This window comes from Protomyctophum parallelum, assembly GCF_964188405.1.
Source record: "Protomyctophum parallelum genome assembly, chromosome: 11".
Classification (NCBI taxonomy): Eukaryota; Metazoa; Chordata; class Actinopteri; order Myctophiformes; family Myctophidae; genus Protomyctophum; species Protomyctophum parallelum.
The window spans coordinates 41,622,088-41,642,439 of NC_139707.1; the positions used below are offsets into that span (position 1 = coordinate 41,622,088).

Genomic DNA, 20,352 nt, shown 5'->3' on the forward strand with positions numbered 1-20,352 from the left:
TGAAATTGACACGTGCATCTGCACAGTCATTTGTAGCGGTGCAGGGGGGTGGCGAAGAGTTCAGGGAGTTTGAACACAAGGTGGGCTTCAGCAAATTTTTGGTTGAGTTGTAATCATCTGGGAGTCCAGCCAGACGGGATTTAGAGCAGTGCAGATGGGAGATGAGCAGTTTGGAGAATGAGTCAGAGACGAGGACGGGATTCAACAGATGCTATGGAATTCATACCAGCAGGGTGAGGTTGTGGTGGCTGCAATGTGTGGCTTAATTGTTACAACAGTTGGTTGTTGTTGACGCTCGTCAGCAGACAGACTGCTGATGTTGATTAGCTTATACTAGCTACTGATATTACAGATAATTGTTATTTGCACTGCCTATTCCATTATAAGGTCAAGTCTGCAAAGCCAAAGGCATGTGCGCCGATTACCAACCATGTAGGCTTAGGCTACTTGTTATTCTGGCAGTATTTGAGTGGAAATAGTTCAGTCGGATCTGAAGTATAGGGCCCCCTGCTGGACCTCTGAAAAAATTTCTATTTCTTTTATTTATTTATTTGGTTGCTAGTACTTTATTTTTTCCCCCACCCTCACATTGATTGAATGAATATTTTGATAAGGCGGTTAAATCTAAAATGTGGTGTTGGTGTAAGAATAAGATATGTTTTTATTACTGTGGCGGAAAAGAGAGTAAGTAAATCTACGTAGTGTAGCTATTGCGCTCCCAGATATGACAACAGACACGGTTATTTTTTTTAACACGCAGCTACTATGTTAAACCATTTCACTGCTGATAATCAGAATAAAGTGCCATTATTACCGTGTCAAAAAATGTTTAATACGTTATTTACTCCACTGAATCTACATTGTTCTGGGAACTGAAAGCAGCCAGAGAGGGATCACCTTCTATAGAGCCCTACTAAAATACATAAATTCCATCTGCCTTTAGAGAGGCTGGTGGATGCGTTGTTTCTGTGACGCTGTGTGGGTGCATCAGCGCGTCTGCGGGCTCTCTGGCTGCAACACGCCACAGCGATTTTCACAGACGTTTCCCTGGCTATACCCCCTATTGTAGGGCTATACGACGAGACAACCATGGAGACCAAACCAGTGATAACCTGCCTAAAAACCCTCCTCATCGTCTACTCCTTCGTGTTTTGGGTATGTTGCTTTTCTTGTATTGTTATTCAGTAGACTAGCAAATGCTATACAATGCCTCGAATCGTGTTCATCATTCATCTGAACAACGGTACCAGCATCATCGTGCTCTGTGTGACGACCAGTGCGACCGTTATTTTATTATCACGTTATTATGTAAACTATGTTTTTGGTGGTTGCGTCGATGGCCTTGCTTTTTGTCGGGGTCGTGCGTTTTTCGACTCGGACGACTCCCGACCCTTTACGTTTTTTATTAGTATAGCCTCGATGATATAACCTCTTTTCCATCTTCAGATATAAGGCGTTGCTGTCACAGAAATCAACGCACCATATCTCACATCGACAGTGTTTGCCATTTCATGTTTTTCGCATCACCACCATGAAATAATTTTAATCGTGTCTAGGCGTAGCCTGCCTGAATATTTAATGCGTGTTTTTTTATTTGTCCTATACTGTACATTTTATCGAATAAAGGGACAGCACATTTCACCCTTTATACATCCATGATAAACTATAGCCTATAATTTTGTCCTCGCTGTCGCACATTGATCTTGAAGGAAGATATAGTCCTATATATATTTATTTTTTCTTTTACCAAAATAGCCTAATTAATTGTAGCAAAAATATGGCAGAATTATGTAGGCTTTATATATATAATTATATAGGCTAAATCAAATTCTTATATAGGATTCCAAAAACACAGATGTTTAATTATCCACAACGTGATTTCCCTGGTTTTTTATATAGCTTACAAATATCACTAAACTCAATTGCTCTGTCTATATTATGTGCAATTAAATGTAACCGATTGTGATGCAGGTATATACAGTATCTGCTTTGCAAGCCAATGAAAAAATATCTCTTGTGTTCTATTTCATTTTCAATATCATGGCTACCCCTTTGTTTACATCTGGATTAGCCTACTAATAGAATATTATAGTTACTAACTTACTATTTACTAAACGATAGTGTGAAATGCACAGTGCTGAACATGAGACCACAGAACACAGAATAGCCAAGCAGTGTTAATGTAGGCTACTGTACTTTATACACTATGTAGTGTAGCTCACTATTGGATTTCACTTATGCTTCTGATAACTGGCATTGTCAATTAAATATAGCTAGTACTAGTAGGCCTATACTCCCTACTAACCCCGACATGCTCCCCCGTTTCCTGGTTAAGGTTGATGAAGGTTTGTCTCTCCCTGACATGCAGTCATGTGTCAGTGTCACAGATATGAACATTTATATTTAGTCTGGGCGGTCTTAGCACTCTCTTCTGTCTACATGATCAGATTTCAGATGTCTTTCCAACAAGGGATGATTGCATGGAGCAAGGAAGTGGTCCCCCCAATCATTAATCCCTGGGGCCCCTCTCACCTCTGAGGGTCATGAGGAGAGAGAGAGAGGGAGTGTTTACTAACATTACAAAGATGCCCAGAACATTGAGATGAACTTGTTTAGTTTATGGCTGCTCCAACAGTAGTGGCAACATTAAAAAAATATATACCTCATACTAAGCATTTAAAGTATGAGGTATAAAGTACAGAAGCCTTTTTTTTATGTTGCCACTACTGTTGGAGCAGCCATAAACTAAACAGGTTCATCTCGATGTTCTGGGCATCTTTGTAATGTTAGTGTTAGTAGTAAGAGTAACGTTTGAGGCAGACTAACATCAGTCACTCTACCGTTCACTGTAGTAGAAGAGGTGCGCCTGGTGAGGGTTTACTTTAAACCCTGCAGCTATGTCGAGTCCGCCTACAGGAAATACGTAAGCTGCGACCATGAGACCCGTTTCTGAATTCATCTATAGAAGACAGAAAACCGTTTTTATGTCAAGGACACTACAGTAAGGGGCCAGCTTGTCCTGGGTAGATAATGTCCTCCGGGCTCTGGTGATTGCCTATATATCTCCAATCCATCATGTGCAGTATGTTTTAAAGTTGAACGACTCCTGAGTACGTACGTTGTTCACATGATCACATTTTTAATGCAGACACCTCCTGTTCCTTTATGGGAACAGGGAGAGGGGGTGGGGTGGGAATGGGGGTGACCTGTTTTAAACCCTGTGCTGTAACCAGGGTTCCCGGCGTGGCATTGAGTTTCAAACAAAACGTGCAGCGGGCGGTTTGAGCCTGCTTGGAATGCTGTAACAGTCAAGAAGCGTCCCGAGTGGCCCCTGCAACTCGTATACTTTATTTGAATTCCCTTATACCACGTGAACCTATATTCTGGTCATTTGATACAAGGTTAGGCTACAACATGGCTTGCAAGGTTATACAAGGTGGTCTTTGCGTCTTGTGTACATGGGTAGGAGAGAGTAAAATGTGTTTTATTTCCGGCTCCTCAGACATTCATTGTATAGCAGCATTGGTAATATAAAGTAAGTAGCCTTGCCGAGCCATGAGGCCCATAGGGCAGGAGCCTATCTCCTGTTTCTGTAGCGTGAGGCAGCTTGATGTACAAGTATACACCCCCTGGACATGACGCTAGTATGTCACAGGGACTTACCCCCAATCCAACCCTTGATGCTGAGTGTCAAGCAGGGAGGCACTGGGTCCCAGTCTTTGGTATGACCCGGCCGTGGATCGAACCCCGACTTCCCAGTCTCAGGGCGGACACTATAACCACAAGGCCACTGAGCTGGTCATTGGTAAAATAGTAATACATAGATCAAACGTGTAACAACATAACAATAGGTGATCATTCAGCGATCATGCAGCAAAAATACCGGTAGGCAAACATTCAGCAGAAATAGCAGATAGCTAGCTTGTTGATCGGCTATTTCTGGAGAGGAGATTTCTGGAGGTGTAGAGGGGGAAAAAGGAGCAGCGGAGGTAAGGTATAGACCCCTGGCTGGGAGACCCCGGTCAGAAAAGTATATAATGTAGGTACTAGTGGTTAGAGTGAACGCTCCAGGTTTGGCAGGCTATAGTCTCATTTGTGTACAAGAGAAGCCATTAATGAAAGGAGAGAATATTGTTGGTGGTGATTTGATATTCCGTCATAACAGTACAGGCCTACACATGTCACCAAAAGCTGTCCTAGTGTGCAGCCATTATCACAGATAACTAAAGGAGTGTATAGGCAGTCATCACATATTAATATGTATCAGTAGTCAAGTGATGGATAACATGTACCTCTGCATTGAGTATAGCCTATACATATTAAGTCAAATATTGAATAACGTTTGCCCTGGAAATGTAGGACGTTTTGTCGTCTTAAATCAACGACCAAAGTCCTGACTCCGTCGTGTAGTTGAATAGAGAATGCTGTGTGAGGATGTATAGTGGCATATGTACATATACCACAACATTGGTATTACTTCAAACACTGAACACACATCTTTAGAAAGCCCTCTATAGCAGTGGTTTTCAACCTTTTTCATATATCAAGGCCCATTATTTATTTGTCATTTGAGCCACAGACCACCATTTTGATGCCTATCACACCCAAAACAAAGAATATTTTATTATCGTTGGGTATTATTATTATTGTGTGGACTTCTTGTAAATGAACAGTATTGCAGATGTTTAACAACTCTTGAGAGCGTAAAGTGAAACCCAAATGGACCCAAATGGCTACACTCTCAAGAGGTAAAGATCTATAAGGGTCCATTTGGTTACCAACTCTCCATCATTTAGCTGGGGGACCCCCTGGAACCCCCTCAAGGACCACTGGTGGCCCCCCGGACCACTGGTTGAGAACCACTGCTCTATAGGGACGTGCTTGTTACAAGATCAAAGGTGGTTCCTCAGCTTCGCACAAGATGTGAAACCATAATTGTAACCTCATGGCACCGTGAATGATATAGGACCCAAGACATTGTTAAAGGGCAGGCCAGCGCCTGGTGATTTGGACTCCGAAAGAACCTTTGCCTGTTCATTAAGTGCAGAAATGCACTGCCTTCCCATTGAGGTCTAATTGAATCACAGTTAACATAGTTTCCAAACCACGGAAAACAGAAGCAATAATAGCTTTGAGGTACAGATGGCAGAAAACCAAATGGCCAGCTATTTGTCGCTGCGATTTGTACTTATTAGTGGCAACGGAGGCTGGAAAACAGCCAAGAAGACACGCACACCTGGTGTGCAAACTCTTTTTTTATTCTCGACTTATTAGATCAAGCCCTGTGGACAACATTAACTTAAACACTTGTGAATAACTGAAAGAGAAATGTATTCTCACACACACACACACACACACACACACACACACACACACACACACACACACAGGACACAAGGACACATGTTTCAGGTGCATCAATGTTACATCCACAAAACCGAGGCATATGTCCTCAGTCCTCATGATACAACAACAAGCATGTCATGGCACAAGGCATGTCATTGCGTAGGCATCCCATGTTGTCAAGGCCCCCTCCAACAACCAGTCCGCGGGCATGTCCCAGGCTGAACCCTGCAGTCCCCAGTCCACTCCTGCATTGCCACACAGTGTCAAAGCACTCTCTGTAGCGTAGCTGATCCCATCCATGCATTGCATGGGCCCGGAATCCACCCACTGTTGTTCCGACAGCGGACGGACACACCGCTATAGAAGGCCAGGTCCAACGGCCCTCTTCCTGGTAGCTGCTCACTGGAGGCACCAGGCAGCATTGGCTGTTAAATCTGCAACCACTACTTTAACGGTGCATGGTAGTCACAACCCACTGAGCATTTTTGTAGCCTAATAGACGGCTAAATGGAAAAAAGAATTGGGGTAAATTAGTCTTAAAATTAAAGTGTGTTAGCGGTCTAGGCTTAGATTGAAACACGTTGAAACAATATAAGCCTAGACTGTTAAAAAACTTTCATTTCAAGACTATTTTTACCCTATCTTTTAGACGGCCATTTAGCCGTCTAAAAGCCCACAATTGCACAGTGAGAATGGAGCAGTTTAACGTCATGGACAGGACACACAGACACTTTAGTTCTTTATTTGAATCTGCAAATTACAATTAATTTCACAATTTTTTTTGTGGCTTTCGCCTTTATTTTATATTTTTTATGGAGGGACATAAATATAACAGGGTTGGTTGACAGTTCATGAGCACCTAAGGATACACATGGAACCTTCTCCACACAGACAAACTGCCTAGAACAGCCGAAACAGAGCAGTATTTGGCAAGTTGTTTGGCTTTGCTCTTTGTCATGCCAGCTAATGTTAGGCCACTCGTGGACAGTATGTGTACATGGCCCAGGCTTCCAAATATCAGTATGACGAACCTACATCGATACCCAAGGTTTGTTATGATTCCAAGTAATGGCTGGAATGTTTATCTTGGAATGCCTGCTCCATGTACAAATCAAAGACACAGCCCACCTCAAATCAGGACCTCCTTGTGACTGGTACACACACACGGGCACACACGCACGTATGCACGCACGCACGCACGCACATACACACACACACACGCACGCGCGCACCCACACAGACACGCACGCACACACATGTCGGGAGCTACGGGTTAGTTTTAACCTGCCACAGGTTAGTTTTAATCTGCCACACATGTCAGAGCTATGGGTTAGTTTTAACCTGCCACGAGTTAGTTTTAATCTGCCACACATGTCTGGAGCTACGGGTTAGTTAACTGCCATGGAACCCGGCCACACTGTTAGTATGTCTAACCAACGTATACACCCCCTCTAGTGTCAGTATAATGTCAGACTTCTGTGCTTTATTTTGGGGGTGATTTGATTACCGGTAGATTGATTTGAGGGTAACCCAATAAAGACCTAAGACTTATTTCCATTGTGGTCCTCTCACAACATACACAACAGTTAATACGTTAAGAACACATTACAATACAAAACAAAGGACAGACTTGCATAGGCCTGCATAAAAACAAGCGCAAACAATTAGGATTACGATGAGGTATTTAGAAAGGGTTGTGACTTTGCATGTCTGCTGTTTTCTTCTTCAGGGGTTTAAAAAAATGGCCACAAATTGCAATTGATAAAATTGTCGTCCTATAAACTGTTGATGCCCTCTGTGTGTGTGTGGGTGTGTGTGTGTGCGCGCGTGCCGTGTGCATGCGTTGGGACGTAGTGGAGTTGGCACCCTCACTAGCAGGCGGGTGGGTCAATATCACCCGTTCCACACCCCTCTGTCCTTCCCCATCCCAGTAAGACGTAGCCCAGCTGAGACACACGCCGTTCAGTTTCCTCGTACAACATGCTCTTTTATCTGCAGCCTTCATTTGAAATGCTAAGAGAGGCGCAACAGGAGGAAGAGTCTCGCCATGCATCAAAGGCCTTCTTTGATTCGCCCCCCCCCCTCTCTTTGTGTGTGTGTGTGTGTGTGTGTGCGTGCGTGCGTGCGTGCGTGCGTGCGTGCGTGCGTGCGTGTGTGTGTGTGTGTGTGTGTGTGTGTGTGTGTGTGTGTGTGTGTGTGCGACGTGCGTACACGCGCGCGTGTGTGCAGTGCACGTGCATGCTGTGTGTGAGCAATGTATGCATGAGTGAATGTGTGCAAAGTGTGTGTGTGTCTGTTTTTTTGTTCACGATCATGCATAGGCTGCATTTGTGTCTGTGTTTGGATATGTATTTGTGTGCGTGCGAGCGCGCACGTGTGTGTGTGTGCGTGTGTGCGTGTGCGTGTGTGTGTGTGTGTGTGAAATGGGAACGTAATTACATAAAGCAGGTGATTGCCATCCCGTGCTCCTGATGAATGTCCCTCAACATGTCTTCCCTGTCCCCTCCTCCTGCTTCTATCTTGTCCGCTCCCTTGATTACTCACTTTTCTTTTCCCACCTTGATTCCTCTTCGACCCTCACCATAGGCTACTAAAACATGGCCGTTTGCAGTATGGCGGGACAATGGACAGATAAAGGCTATCTTTCCTCCTCTTTGATTCTCGTTCCCCCCACTCTGTCCACTACTCTTCCTCTCTTGCTTCACCCTGCCCCCCCCCCCTCTTCCCGCTAATAGATAACAGGAGCCATCCTGCTCGCGGTGGGAGTATGGGGGAAGATGATGCTGGGCCCGTACATCTCTCTGATAGCCGACAACCCCACCAATGCGCCGTACGTGCTCATCGGAACCGGCACCGTCATCATCGTCTTCGGCCTGTTTGGATGCTTCGCCACCTGCAGGGGGAGCCCGTGGATGCTCAAGCTGGTGAGAGAGAGGGAGAGGGGGAGAGGGGGAGAGGGGGAGAGGGGGAGGGAGGGAGGGAGGGAGAGGGGGAGGGAGGGGCTGCTAGAAGTTGATTAATTAGACCTTCAGTCACCTGAGCGGGGGAAACAACAGTTGACCCCCATCAGGGAGAAAAGGATGGGAAATCCAATAGGACGCTGGAGGGCAATTTGCTTAGCTGTGTGTTTGCGACGCGTGCGTGTGTTAGAGTGTGTGTCTGTGGGGGTGGGGGGGTGCGGGGGGGGGGGGGGGGGTGGCTGCACGCGCATGGGAGGATAAGTGAGCAACTGTAAATGCACATAGGCAAATGATACAGACTTGCTGTAAGGGAGAGGTTTTTATTAATGCAAGCCATGCAAATCTTTGATCCCCTGTGCTTCATTCTCTCTCTCTCTCTCTCTCTCTCTCTCTCTCTCTCACACACACACACACCCTCTCTCTCTGCAGTATGCTATGTTCCTATCTCTGGTCTTCTTGGCTGAACTAGTGGCTGGCATCTCCGGATTTGTGTTTCGTCATGAGGTCAGTTTTCACCATCACATAACTTGACATAATGACATTCTCAGACAAATGGTGAAATCATATGACTCACTGTCACTACGGTGTGTGTGTGTGTGTGTGTGTGTGTGTGTGTGTGTGCGTGTGTGTGTGTGCGTGTGCGTGTGCGTGTGTGTGTTTGTTTTTTCACGTGTTTTAGATAAAGGGAACCTTTCTGAGAACGTACACCGACGCAGTCCTCAACTACAACGTCAATGACGAGACGAGCCGCTCTGTGGACAATTTGCAGCGCAGCGTAAGTTCCACGAATCACCATTAAATGATAACAACTGTCCTACAGCACCAAAACAAAACCATAACAATCAATATACTCCGCTCTCTCTCTCCCCCCTCTAGCTGCGTTGCTGTGGGGTGTATAACTACACGAGCTGGTTTGGTAGTGTGTATTACCCGGCCAATGGCCTTCCTCCAAGCTGCTGCCTCAACTCCTCCGACTGCAGCCCAGACGATCTGCGAAACGCGACTATATCCCCAAACAAGGTCTACCACCAGGTCAGTGTGATGCGTGCGCACTTGAGTGCGCACGTGAGTCCGTGCGGGTGTGCGTGCGTGTGTGCGTGCGTTGCGTTCATCTATCTGTTAGTCAGGCTGCCCGTCTGTTCATTTGTCATTGGGCCTGTTTGCCAGTCTCGCTCAGCTATAGAAAGCAGGCCCAACCGGCATTATGTATTCATGAATGTTTATGTCAGCCAGTAATAAATCAAATCCTGTCATACTTGTTTATCAAAGTGTGTTTTCTATACAGTATAAGTGTCACAATCGTGCACTTCACACATAACTTCAATAACAAGGAAAGGAGAAGCAAGGTATAATATCTAAACCATACTAGAGAGCCCAAAGACAGAGTGAAAAGGGACACAAAAAGCACTTGTTTGGTTGGTATAGTGGCTTGTTGCTTGTCTTTTCCAAATATACATTTTCATTTATCTCTGAAGGACAACAATAGTCTAAATGGATGATTCGAGATCAGCAAAGAGGTTTTTCTTTTCTTCTGCTGGGAGAAACAGTTGGCCCAGAAAGCAAAATGAATTTTAAACCAATCTCAACAATTCACAGTATGCCCCCAGGTCGTGCAAAGGCCCTTAGGAACACACACTGCTACACCAGGGTTGGGCACAAGGTCTACTGTACTACTGCCATTTTCTAAGGCTGGTGATATATACCATTGCCAGACTGTGAGAAGTCTTATTATAGGCCGCTAATTAGAATAACGTGATTGATATGAATAATAGGGACATGATACATTCTGAAAACATTGCGAATGTATCATGATGAAATGAAAAACAATTGAGGAATCCTAGCGGTAAAGATGACCACTGCACAGCAGGTGGCTTACGCGGGACACAGGCACATGAAACTGATTCAGCATTGCCTTGTTGCAACTTGCCGTAGGCGATGGTAGGTTGGACCATGCACCGGAGGAGGGGGGAGATTCGAGGGGAATTCGCCCCCACCCAAGCATCGCTGTCATTGGCTCAACCAGCCCCATTTAGGAAATACGTCACAGCTGTTAAGGCTTGCAGAGTCAGACCCCATTCAACAACCATTAATGTTCCTCAAGGGAGCAATTTCATTATCTTTTCTTTTTACATGTTAATGACATGAAGTCAGACTGTGATTGTAAAAAGGTAAATTGTCTAGCTAGATTATCCACTTTGATTACATTTTATTTAGGTAAATTGTCTAGCTAGAATATCCACTTTCATAGATAGAAGTGCTCTTGAAATACGGTATAAATTATAATTAAAAGTAAGCTTTGACCTTGACCTTGAAATCAACTCCACCCCAGAACACATCTCCTCCCTGCTAATTTTATTAGCCTCAAGTGGGTCAGAGTGGAGCGTGGTGGTCCACAGACAGGATTGTAAACAAGGTGCTACCCGAATATCTAGTCTATTACCTTTCAAAGCTGTGATGTACACAGTTGATCCACCAGAGGGAGCTCTACAGACTTAGTTCAGATTCAGATTCAAAGGCTGTAGTCCAGTTTTCGGTGAAGATGTGCCCAACATTTGTCACCACATATAAAAATTAAAAAAATAATTAAAACAAAAATATGTTGCCTAAACAATCTATTGCTTGTTTAGACATGATGCAAACGCAACCGCTTTTTAAAATTTGGACTTTAATCGTGCCAACTCAACAATATCGCACAATAATATTATTGACCACATTACATGAACGCATGTCTTAACGAGGAACTTAGGATACAGTATGGCGGCACTCTAACCTTTTCCATGTGTTTCAGGGATGCTATGAGTTGGTCACATCGTTTATGGAAACCAACATGGCCATCATTGCAGGGGTGACGTTTGGAATTGCCTTTTCACAGGTAAGATGGGGGAAAAGGAAAGACAAATGACCTTTGCGGCTTTGCCAATTCTCTGCTTTCACGACTGTTCGTTAAGTATGAAATACCTTCAGTATAGAATAGTTGTCAAATCAAAATGACATTACACTGTAAATATTAGTATGGATCGCCAACTTGCCAACTCTAGGTGAGTATAAATCCAAACTGTAGGCTAGAAAGATGCTATTATAAATTGTTATGCCTACCATAGTTTGCTAGCTTTATTTTGTTACTCAAAACAAACAAAGAGGTAGGAGTGCACACCAATAGTGGGGAGGTGCTGACCACGGGAGATAAACTTGAAAAAGGAGGATGTACATTACATTCAACCATTTGAGTTATACCGGTAGTTATAGTTCATGTAGCCTATAGTTAAAACCTTCTGTGGTTTTGATAGAATTAGAAATGTTCTGAACATACCAGCAGGTGTCCTCTGCTCTGTTAAAGTCCTCAGGCTATTATGACTGAAATAGGTGATAGTGATGTCAATAAATAGTATGATTCTGAATATTGTACACAGTCTACTCTACACCATAGATACCAACAGTGCTTTCTTTAACTCTTTCAGTGCCACCTGGTGGTCACCAGTTTAGGCTTTGAGTGCCAATTCTCCCATTATAAAGAAAGAAATAATTTGTAATTCTATTATGCATGTAATGTACGTACACCAGATTAGAGAAATTTTCTAAATATGGATGAAAAAAAAATATATTTTTTAAAGAATATATATATTTTTTTTGAATTCCCAAGGGAAGACATCTTGTCGTCCATGGCATCCGGTACTTAATTGGCAATTAGACGGGATGATGTTTATGGCTACCAAACAATATAACTTTATTTTTCTCTGGAGGTCTTGCGTTTGCTTGCTGGAGATTAAGTGCAGAGCCTGTGCTATAGGTTTTGATTGATTTGAGTTAGGCGTGAGCCGTGAGGTGCCATTCAAGATAAAAGTCAAGCCAAATTGGGCGAGAGAAGTTTTGAAAGAGGAAACCATGCATGCTTCCTTTTAATTTCTCTCTCTCTGTCTTTCTCTCTCTCTCTCTCTCTCTCTCTCTCTCTCTCTCTCTCTCTCTCTCACTCACACACACACACACACACACACACACACACACACACACAGTTTATGGTCTGTTATTGTATTTTGCCTAAAGTTATTCAGAGGACTGCACACAATGAATCAAAAATATTGATTGACGTGTCACTAAGTTTTGGACCCCTGATTTACATGGACAGGAAACTGTCTGTGACATTCTTGTATTACATTTGTGTATTTCCCCCCCCAAAACAATCAATATGCCTGGCTGGTCTTAACCCATTCTGACCTGAGATCAGATTCATAACGAGGTTTCCGCTGGACACACACTGGTCTGATCAACCCATTCTGACCTGAGATCAGATTCTAAAAATGTCAGTCGTTCTTCAATTTTTCAAAAATAGCAGACCTACAAGCTTGTAGCGCGCCACTCGGTGGCGCGCTATGAGCTTGTAGATCTGCTATTTTTAAATAGCTAAAGCACGACATGATGCTGACACCAAAATGGGTTCCCGTACAGAATGGGTTAAGTTACGATCTATGCATTTCCACTTCATAATTAATGTGTAAAATTATAAAATCGTGTTTCTGATCGCCTTGAGTAATGTGGACTGGGTAGGTGAAAATGTAATTAATCTTGGGTTCTACCCCCGTATAATTCAGTATATTTGAATGGATTTTCACCCATTTGACTTCCAATCTGATCACCGAGGATGCATGTCATTGTCAGGTATCTGTGTGTCTGTGGTTGTCATCTGTAAATGTAACAGAAAATGAACCCTAACGTTCTGCAACTGTCTGCCTGTCTTTCAGCTAATTGGCATGTTGCTGGCTTGCTGCCTATCCAGGATCATTACAGCCAACCAGTATGAGATGGTGTAGCTGCTGTGTTAGGACAGGTGAAATACATACTGTACACATACAAAATGAACATTCTCACACAAACACATACACACAATCATAACGGTTACTTTTTCTTCAGAGAGGTGAAGAGGAGAAGACAAACTTGCACCTTGATAGAAGAGGAAGGGGGGAATTCCTGCAACGCTAGCACACTTCTAAATTGAAAATTTTGACCTCGCCCTCTGTCTCTCTGTCTGCTGTCTTAATGTAAGATCTCAATGTAACTTATTGTAAAGCACCATTCCTTAACTCACTGCTGTAGCATCCAAGCTTTTGAAACTATACTTTACCTTGCTGCTTTGGTGTGTGAGTTGCTCTTAAAGCATCGACTCCCCGTGAGCTTTATGAGAGCTGGTGCGCGAGTAGACACGCCGTCGCTGGTCTTAGGTCGGCGATCGGAGGCAACTCGACGCCACAGATGAGTGCAGCATGTTCCGCAAGACTTTCATCAAGTAAGGTCACTGCATAATCCTTGTACAGATATGGCATATTTAAAGCTTGAAAAAAAAAAAACGTATTTGAATTGTTCGATTTTGCTCTTGCTCACTGGTGTATATATATATCTCTCTATGGTTGTGATTTTATTTTATTTTTTAATTGAAAATCTGTCAGTATAGTGACCGGATGTGCGTCGATCCACATGATATGATGGCAGCAATTCCTGCTGGAGATCTGTGTTGCATGTCAGTTCCCTTCTCCTGATTCCTGTTGCTCTGCACTGTCCTGTATAAAGCAAAATAACTGCCTAAAGATCATCTGTAAAAAATTGAGAATCAATATTGATGATGGCATTTTAGGTTTTGACTTACTAAGAATGATTAAAAAACTAAACCGAGCCTACAAGAACAGGGTTATAGCAGAGGGAGAAATGTGATCATGTTTAGAGAGCATTTCATTTTTTACAGCCAATGTAGGCCTACATTTATTTTTCCTGAATATGCAATTCAGTGACAGATTAAAATGTGAAGCGATGCATGAAATTGATTGCCACTTTGGTATCACTTCAAGCCTCAATTTGGAATATTTTAGTGTATCAGTTAATGTATAGATTCTTCACATAGATTCTCCAAATGGTGTTTTGTTAATCACCTTTGCAACTTTTGGTCTCTTCTTCGTATTAAAGTTAAAATACACATCCATTTTCTCCCAAGGTTTGCAAAAAATGTGAACCATTTAAACATACATGTAAAATTGCCCTTACATATGATAAGGTTAATAAAAGCACTTTATTGTAAATTGTTACTAGGTCAATCAGAATCAGAATTCATACTTAAAAGACAACTTTGTAGACGAGAAGTTGATTTTTCTATCAGTCTGCGTCCTATCTTACAGTATTTGCTGGTGGTGAAGACCTTTTGTGACATTTTATATTTGATTATGAATGGTTTGGAGTTATAAATCATCTTGAAAAGGCACCAGCGATAGCAATGAAAAGGCATATCCTACTAATGATTACGTTTTACGAATTTTCTGCACAAACAGTACCTATGATTAATATATTAGTTAGCTATTTGGACCTTATATTTAATCTTCAATATGAAATGAAGCGCATCAATGGTATAATTATCTCTGTAGATACGTAATGGACACGTAGTTTATGTCATGTGGTGTTTCTCATTCTATTAAGCTAAATTATATAAATGTTGTATCTGAGCTATTAATCTGTTTTCTTGTGCAACAGATTACTGTATAACTTTTGCTGTATATTAATAGTAGTTTACACTGAACCTATTGTTTTACCCAGTGATTTTCTATCTGATTTTGTATGTGCGTGTGTGTGTGTGTGTGTGTGTGTGTGTGTGTGTGTGTGTGCGTGCGTGTGTGTGTGTGCGTGCGTGCGTGCGTGCGTGTGCGTGCGTGTGTGTGTGCGTGTGTGCGTGCGTGCGTGTGCCATTCAATCTTATCAACTTGACTGTGGGAGAAAGTTTCTGTTTGATAATGTGTGAGTCTCAGTCTTGATTCCTGGGGATGCCTGATTTATTTATTTATTTTATTATTCAGACTTGCTATATCATTAAAAGCCTCCTCGGGGTCGCTTAGAAATCTGATAATTTGTTTGTTGAATGTAATGTTTGCCACTTTATCCCACTTCTTTCTATGCCCTTAACTTAATGTAAATACTGAGTTGTAATACCATCCAGCTTACTCATGATGTCACCAGACACTCACAAACACGAACCACACCATGCTACTATCTGCTGTTGACCAAGGCACCGCCAGTGGTCTTATTATCAATAAATATTCACAATAACAATGTAGTGCGACTGGGTCCTGTGTAACGATTCTGTTATGAATGTAGGTTGTTGAGTAATGCTTCATCACATGAAGGTATGCTGTATACAGTGGTGGAAAGTAGCTAAGTACTTTTACTTAAGTACTGTACTTAAGTACCATTTTGAGGTATTTATACTTTACTTGAGTATTTCCAATTTCCAGTACTTTTACTTCTACTCCACTCGGAGCAAAAATTTATACTTTTACTTCTCTGCAATTATTTGAAAACGTTATATTTACTAGTTACTTTGGCGACTTTAATACATCAGCTATTTTCAATAGATTTTCTACACATTTTGAACTTAAATTGGACATATATATGCAATATGAATACTTTTACTTTTAGTACTTTAAGTACATTTTGATGCCGACACTTTTGTACTTTTACTCAAGTACATTTTCAATTCCGTACTTTTACTTGTAACGAAGTAGTTCTAAATTGTAGTATTGGTACTTTTACTAAGTAAAACAATTGAGTACTTGAAAGTATATGCTGTATAGCGGTAGCCAACATTTCAGCCAATCAATATGCCATCAATATGCTCCTTACCTTAATGTAGGCTACACAGTCAATTTGTTGTGTAAGTTTCAACCTCTGGTTGTGGGTTCGCATCCACAGTGGTGTGTCCTGCTTTGTCGGGCGTCTATAGATACAAACACAATTGGCCTGAGTTTGGGCCTTCGGGTGAGGGAAGCCGGGCAAGAAGGGTGATAATGGCCATTGTACCTAATCCTGGGACAGCACCTGTCAGCGGGGAGTGTTGGGCGGGAGGAGTAGGCTCTCTACACATCCTCCCGGTGGGGGCTCCTCACTCATGGCAGGTCAGTCAGTATAGGTTCTACGACAGCATAACCTGCACAACACAGAAATGTGTTGTGCAGTGGAGTATAGGCATAACGACTAAATTGGGGAGAAAATATCATTGGCTACTAAAATAAATAATAATGTTTAGATTATGACTATATTTTTTATAGTCTTAATCTATATGTTAAGTAGCCTATAGGCTACCTATTTTCAAGTTGTGTGTTTGGTTCTGCATTGAGCATGAGTTGCACTGTTACAGGAACAAACAAATGGTAAATCAGTCTATCAAAACCTGACCTTGTATGTTCTCTTTGGCATTTGAATAACGGTGATTGTTTTGTTTTTTTGTTTTTGTTTTATGCAGGACAAGGTCAATTTTATAAGGCGAATTAGAGGAGGGTTAAGGTTAAGGGTTAATGGTAGACATGGTGAGGATTAAGATCTGCATGGGATTATGCGTGCGTGCGTGCGTGCGTGCATACGTGCGTGTGTGTTGAGAGAATAAGAGTCAGGTGAAAGAGAGGTTTCAGGTCCATCAAGTATAGACATGTTTTAAGATAGGAAGCCAAGGGCAACTTTATCATCTGCTCGATCTACTGTGGCAATTCCCTTACTTATGTCTGTATTTATATAACAGGCTGTTATATAATACAGACAGGTAGGCTATCTCGAAGGTGCTGTAACTGTACTGTAACTTCAATTTATTCTATTCGGTTTGGTTCCCTTTTATATATATGTGTGTGTGTGTGTGTGTGTGTGTGTGTGTGTGTGTGTGTGTGTGTGTGTGTGTGTGTGTGTGTGTGTGTGTGTGTGTGTGTGTGTGTGTGCGTGCGTGTGTGTGTGTGTGTGTGTGTGTGTGTGTGTGTGTGTGTGTGTGTGTGTGTGTGTGTGTGTGTGTGTGTGTGTATCGCTCTCTCTCTCTAGAGAGATCCATGTGTTGTATCAACTTGGTTCATTTGCAAGTGTGACTCGGGTCGCGGCAACAACACTGGTTATCATGAGACTGTCACAAATATGGCCATACTGTATATTGACATTCCCATATTTATGGGCTTAAATTGATGACATCAGGGATCTCCATATATGGGCATAACAGAGATCCCTGGGCATGCATATGGACTTTATTTTTCCGCTACACTTCCTCTGCCAACCTGGGGTGGGCCGCGGACTGACCTCATGCTTCCTTCTATGCATGAGGAGTCCAAGCTGCTTCTTTTCCCCTGACAGGGGAGAGTTTCCCCGGGCCGGACGTAGCGCGTGGAAGGACCAGTTCCTTTCCCCTCCATCAGGCGCCCCGGCTGGCCAGGGGGAGGTAGTTTAGACTTTAGAGACCAGGATTAATGCATGTTTTTGTCAGGGTGAGGGTACCCATACCCTAGGGGAGAACACGCAAACTCCACACAGAAAGGACCTCTCGCCAACCCCGCCTCTGGTATGGGCACTGATGACGTGGAGGAGAGAACACGCCCGCAGCGACCACAGCGTAACCCCAGCGGAACCGAACCCAGGACCTTCTAGCTGTGAGGCGACAGCACTATATACCGACTGTGCCTTTTCCACAAGTTAAACTATTAATCTGGTGTCAGTGAGGTCAGATGTATAGATTTGCTCATGGCTGACTCCATATATGCAGATGTAGGTCTAGGTGATGATCCAGTCTTCTCCATGTTGGCTATATCCAGGGTCTGATGACGTCAGTGCCGTGATCTTCATATATGGAGATCCAGGTGATGATATAGTCGACTCCACATATATGGAGCGTGTCACGAGGCGTGAAGGTATGAGGGAGACGTGACTCACGGCATTCCCATATATGGGCTATTGACGACGTCAGGGATCTCCATATATATGGGCATACATGTAGGCGTGACGTCACGAGGCATAATGGCCTGGCAACCATGTATGGAGGCGTGATCGACCGAACGACTGAAGTTTTGCAAGTTTTCCTAGTAATCTATCTGCGACCTTTAACTCTCTCTCTCTCTCTTTCTCTCTCTCCAGAACACATCTCCTACAGAACTCCTGCATTGTTATTTCTCCTGGATTTCTACAAATTCTCCAGAACAGACACTTACATTACTATCTACTATAGGCCTATATTTAAAAGCCTGCAGTTCATATATGATGCCGATGTATATAAAAAACAAAATACAATCACGTCCACACGATGGCGCTTGTGTATCAATGGAAAACGTAAGTGGATGCTTAAGGCTCCGCAGAATGACAGAGAGCGAGAGAGGAGCGGTGACTGGTCGATCGTGTCCTCGCTCTCTCTCTCTCTCTCTCTCTCTCTCTCTCTATGTGCAATGCATGTGCGCGCGCGCCTATCTGTCTTTGTGTCGGGGAGTCGGGAATGTCATTACGCCTGTCTGTGCGTGCGTCCGTGCGTGCGTGTGTGACCGTGTGTGCGTGCCCGTTTGTGTGTGTGTGCGTGTGCGTGCGCTGCGTGTGTGTGTGTGTGTGTGCGCTGCGCTCCGGAAACAAGGAGCGATAAGGGGGCGGTGGGAGGCCGTTACCCAGGGAGACCGCTAACCGGGGCGCTCTCATCTCGTTACGCAAATTACCGGCAGATCGGCGCGGCAGTGGGTCCGCTAATGGAGCGTGCGTGCCGTCGGCTTCCGCGGCCAGCCTCCTCCTCCTCGCCTCCACCTCCCGACGAGGCTTAATGGGGCTGGGCGAGTCATTCAGGAGGGAAATGCTATTACACAAACACGCCGCTCGCATGCGACACACGCTATAGGTGGGTCCGCGCACACGCAGACGCACACTCACACACACACACACACACACACACACACACACACACACACACACACACACACATACACACACACACACACACACACACACACACACACACACACACACACACACACACACACACACACACACACACACACACACACTGAGAGACAGACAGACAGACAGACAGACAGACAGACAGACAGACAGACAGACAGACAGACAGACAGACAGACAGACAGACAGACAGATAAACCTGCATATAGGGTATCAGAGAGAGAGGGAGAATGTTGTAGGACGAGATGAAGAGGAAATAAGGATGGTGTATATTCTTTGCAGCCCTGATGCACGCAAGCCCACGCATTGTCACGCACAGATTAGCCTATATAATAAACACAGATAGGCCTTGTTAATGTTATATATAGCAATCATATCTTATTTAACTTCGGCTCTATAATAACATGTTGTGTGTGTCCACAACATGCGCACATGAAGTTCACTATGTCCTGACTCCTTGCCCTTGGATCTGTGCGCCAATCTATTCCTCGAATCCTCAACAGCTGAGACAACCTCTCTGCACTAAGCTGTTGTTGTTGTTGTTGCTGTTGTCGACTGTCGTGGTGGTGGTGACTCTGGCTGCATGTCGTTGCAACAACACGCACTTGTGTTGTGTGTTGCCTATAGAGTTCCGATCTGGCTGTTCCCCCGTGCAGGTCCCGTTTATTCCCATCACTGTCGTCGTCCCCCCCCCCCCCCCCCCCACCACCACCTCTCTCCCGGAGAGCCTGCGGCCGATGATGATGATGACACCCGCAGTAATCTGTGGGTGCTATTCTTCCGAAATGACGCTCAATCCAGAAACATGAGCTCGATGATGAGCGCCACTTTCTTCAACGAGACTTTTAACCCGCGGCCGCTCGCGGCTCGGCCCTCTCGTGCATAGAAAGCAAATAAGGACAATATTTCCCTGGCGGACAGGGGAAATAAAGTTGGAATTGGAAAGCAGATTGACAGCTCTGTTTAGAAACCAAAGCAAATCTCATTTCAGCACAGTGGTCTCTGTGTGATCCTCCGCTGACCTGCTTTCTTTCCTTATTGGATGTGGGATCAGTTAACGAATTGGATCGAGTGAATAAATGTCTGACTTTTCAGAGACAGGGCATGTGGGTTTGTGGGATGTGGGCGAGCGGGGGAGCAATGCTGCTATGCCTGCTGAAGTGCTAATACAGCCATCGAGCAATATGTCAGTAAAAAGGGGTTTGGAATGGAGGTATATGGGTGATACTACACTGCACTTGTCAAGAGGAGGCTGAGTGATGGGAACAGATGTGACGTACACAACGAGAGAGAGAAAGCAACCGAGCAGGTTCCGTGTTTACATGCTCCCCATTCCTGCTGA

General features: G+C 43.8%; 1 protein-coding gene across 1 annotated transcript; it reads left to right on the forward strand.

The window, feature by feature from the left end:
- Nucleotides 1-111: 111 nt before the first annotated feature.
- Nucleotides 112-15,372, forward strand: tspan7 (tetraspanin 7). The gene is made up of 9 exons (XM_083776525.1): nucleotides 112-233; nucleotides 1,070-1,155; nucleotides 8,082-8,270; nucleotides 8,736-8,810; nucleotides 8,986-9,081; nucleotides 9,183-9,338; nucleotides 11,095-11,178; nucleotides 13,043-13,128; nucleotides 13,212-15,372. The coding sequence occupies exons 1-8, from the start codon at nucleotides 209-211 to the stop codon at nucleotides 13,109-13,111; spliced, it is 780 nt and encodes a 259-aa protein (XP_083632651.1). The 5' UTR covers nucleotides 112-208; the 3' UTR covers nucleotides 13,112-13,128; nucleotides 13,212-15,372.
- The last annotated feature ends 4,980 nt before the right edge of the window (nucleotides 15,373-20,352 follow it).